Source organism: Branchiostoma floridae, chromosome 9 (genome assembly GCF_000003815.2).
Source record: "Branchiostoma floridae strain S238N-H82 chromosome 9, Bfl_VNyyK, whole genome shotgun sequence".
In the NCBI taxonomy this organism is placed as follows: Eukaryota; Metazoa; Chordata; class Leptocardii; order Amphioxiformes; family Branchiostomatidae; genus Branchiostoma; species Branchiostoma floridae.
The window spans coordinates 14,669,522-14,671,679 of record NC_049987.1 but is presented as its reverse complement, the minus strand read 5'-3'; the positions used below and the strand labels follow the sequence as shown (position 1 = coordinate 14,671,679).

The 2,158-nt window shown below is 38.8% G+C and overlaps 1 protein-coding gene across 1 annotated transcript in view; it reads right to left on the bottom strand.

The window, feature by feature from the left end:
• LOC118422189 (protein MMS22-like) overlaps positions 1-2,137 on the bottom strand; it is a 15,678-nt gene extending 13,541 nt beyond the window's left edge. Inside the window, exons 1-5 of the mRNA XM_035829705.1 lie at positions 2,133-2,137; positions 1,976-2,083; positions 1,670-1,781; positions 696-774; positions 392-485 (exon numbers count right to left, since the gene is read on the bottom strand). Of these exons, the coding sequence (XP_035685598.1) occupies positions 392-485; positions 696-774; positions 1,670-1,781; positions 1,976-2,083; positions 2,133-2,137 (398 nt within the window). The remainder of the gene's footprint in view (positions 1-391; positions 486-695; positions 775-1,669; positions 1,782-1,975; positions 2,084-2,132) is intronic.
• Between the last annotated feature and the right edge of the window lie 21 nt (positions 2,138-2,158).

Below are 2,158 nucleotides of genomic sequence, written 5' to 3'. Positions count from 1 at the left end.
GTAAGAGTAAAAAAAGAGGTTTTTGCTGTGTTTTTAAGTTCAAAGTCAAAACAACACTCTAATACAAAAACACATATTTTCAATCTCATGCGACAAGTGCAAAGATATAACCACCACAAACACTTTAGGATTTACAGTATGTTGAAAGAAAGTTAAACTTTGCCTTTACTTTATTATCTACATATTCAAGTTCTTCATTGATGAAAAAACAAAATTACTAAAATCCTCTAGTAAAACCAAATTTCTTTAAAGCCACATTATAGAACTTTACAGCGCTTTATTGTATCATATAGAAGCAAAAAGAACCGAAATGCGAAAAGTAAAATTGGCAACTGTGAGATTGTGAAAAGCTGTCAGATGGAGCTGTCAATCAAACTGAGACCACGCCCACCTGCAGGTCCTGTTGAAGGACTTGGCCATCCTGTCAGCCAGGTGTGCCATGTCCACCTGTCTGTGTTCATGCACCTGCATCAGGGCAAACACACCTGCATAGGGGAAAACAACAGGTGTCAATGTCAGAAACACATAGAATCTGGACTACATGATCAAAATTATATCAAGAGCTCAATTCTAAAGGGAAAATAGTGATTTTTGAGGTAACATGCTAGAACAATTTGAACAATAGACCTTTACTCAGCATATACAACACGTACATTTGTAGTACATGTACTCAGCATAGTAAATGTTATTGTTACCTTTCCAGATAATGGTCCTCCTTTGAAAGTCCATCAACCCATGGTTTAGAAGATCTAGGAGGTCTTGCATCTTTCCTGCCTGAAATAAACAACAATATCTAGCTTTTCTTGAATTGAAAATTACTTCATTGGATGGTATTCAAATGTAGACAGTTTCATACACATGCACAAGTGAGACAAACCCTCCTGCATTTACTCTTGGTTTGTCATTTGTTTGTACAATTGGTAAATTGCTGTTAGATGGAACACTACCAATACCACATCAATTTTGTATAGTAAGTACAAGCTGCATAAGACCAAATCGTAAGGTTTGATCCATTCAACTGTTTAGCCATAGCCGAAGCTGTAGGGCTGACATCAATTAACATAAGATTTTGCCATGGTCAGTACTGACCAAAGTGGGGTTCTGACCAGGATTTTTTCACAGCATAGGCCGAAGAGGTCATTTTAGCACGGTAAAGCTAAATTGCAAGCAGCACAGGCATTTGCATTGTACAAGGGTCTGGAGGTATCTTTCCCTGAAAATTTTTAAATTTGTAACCCTCAGAAACACTATTTCCTGCATTTCGAGGGCCAAGTTCAATAAAATTAAGTCAATATATTTTTTACCCTTGTAAAACAACAGAAAACCCCCAACACTGATTGAAACACAGTGTAGGGGTCTAAATTGCAGCATACGGGATACACATCACAGCATGGTGGGCCCCCCCCCTATGCTGAAATGCTCAACTGCGCTCAATAACGCTAGTTCACCTTTATCCACAGGGTAACCTATATCCCTGTTTTAAAAAGTGGTACATTATTTAGGGATATCAATGGACAGCGGCTTCATATTACAATTCTTTCAATTCTTTCAATTCTTTCAACCACCGTCTGTCGACTTGACATCCATAAATACCATGTATATAAAAGCAACGGATAGGTTACCCCGCAGATAAAGGTGAATTAGCGTTATACATAGAGAGAGTACCCACCACATCGTTGACATCAGCCACCAGTGCCAGTGTGAGGAACAGGGTGATGAAGTTACTCAGACCAATGGCTGTCAGCTCCTGCATTCTCTTCTGGTGAAACTTGGAGTAGAACCTTTCAAAGTTACAGAGAAACATCAATACAGAAAGTTCTTTATAATTATCATTTTCAGCTGAAATGTAGAAGCAAACATCGTGAAAGAAATAAGAGAAAGAAGCATGGGTCTAAGAAAGCAAAAGAAAACACATTTTAGAAAGCAATGAAACATTTTTGCTGACATCAAATGTCATCATGTGTAGTTCTCTGACCTGCCCTTGATTTGTTTCCATCCCTGCAGTTCCCCACTGGCCGTCGGGTGGCGCAGCTGCACTGCCAGTAGTCTCAGAAACAGCTGAAAACTGTTCTCCTGGTCTCGACTGAGAAAAAGGAGAATGAATTTCAAATCAATGCATAAAAGGTCGTCACAACATACCTCAATGTGCAAAGAATCA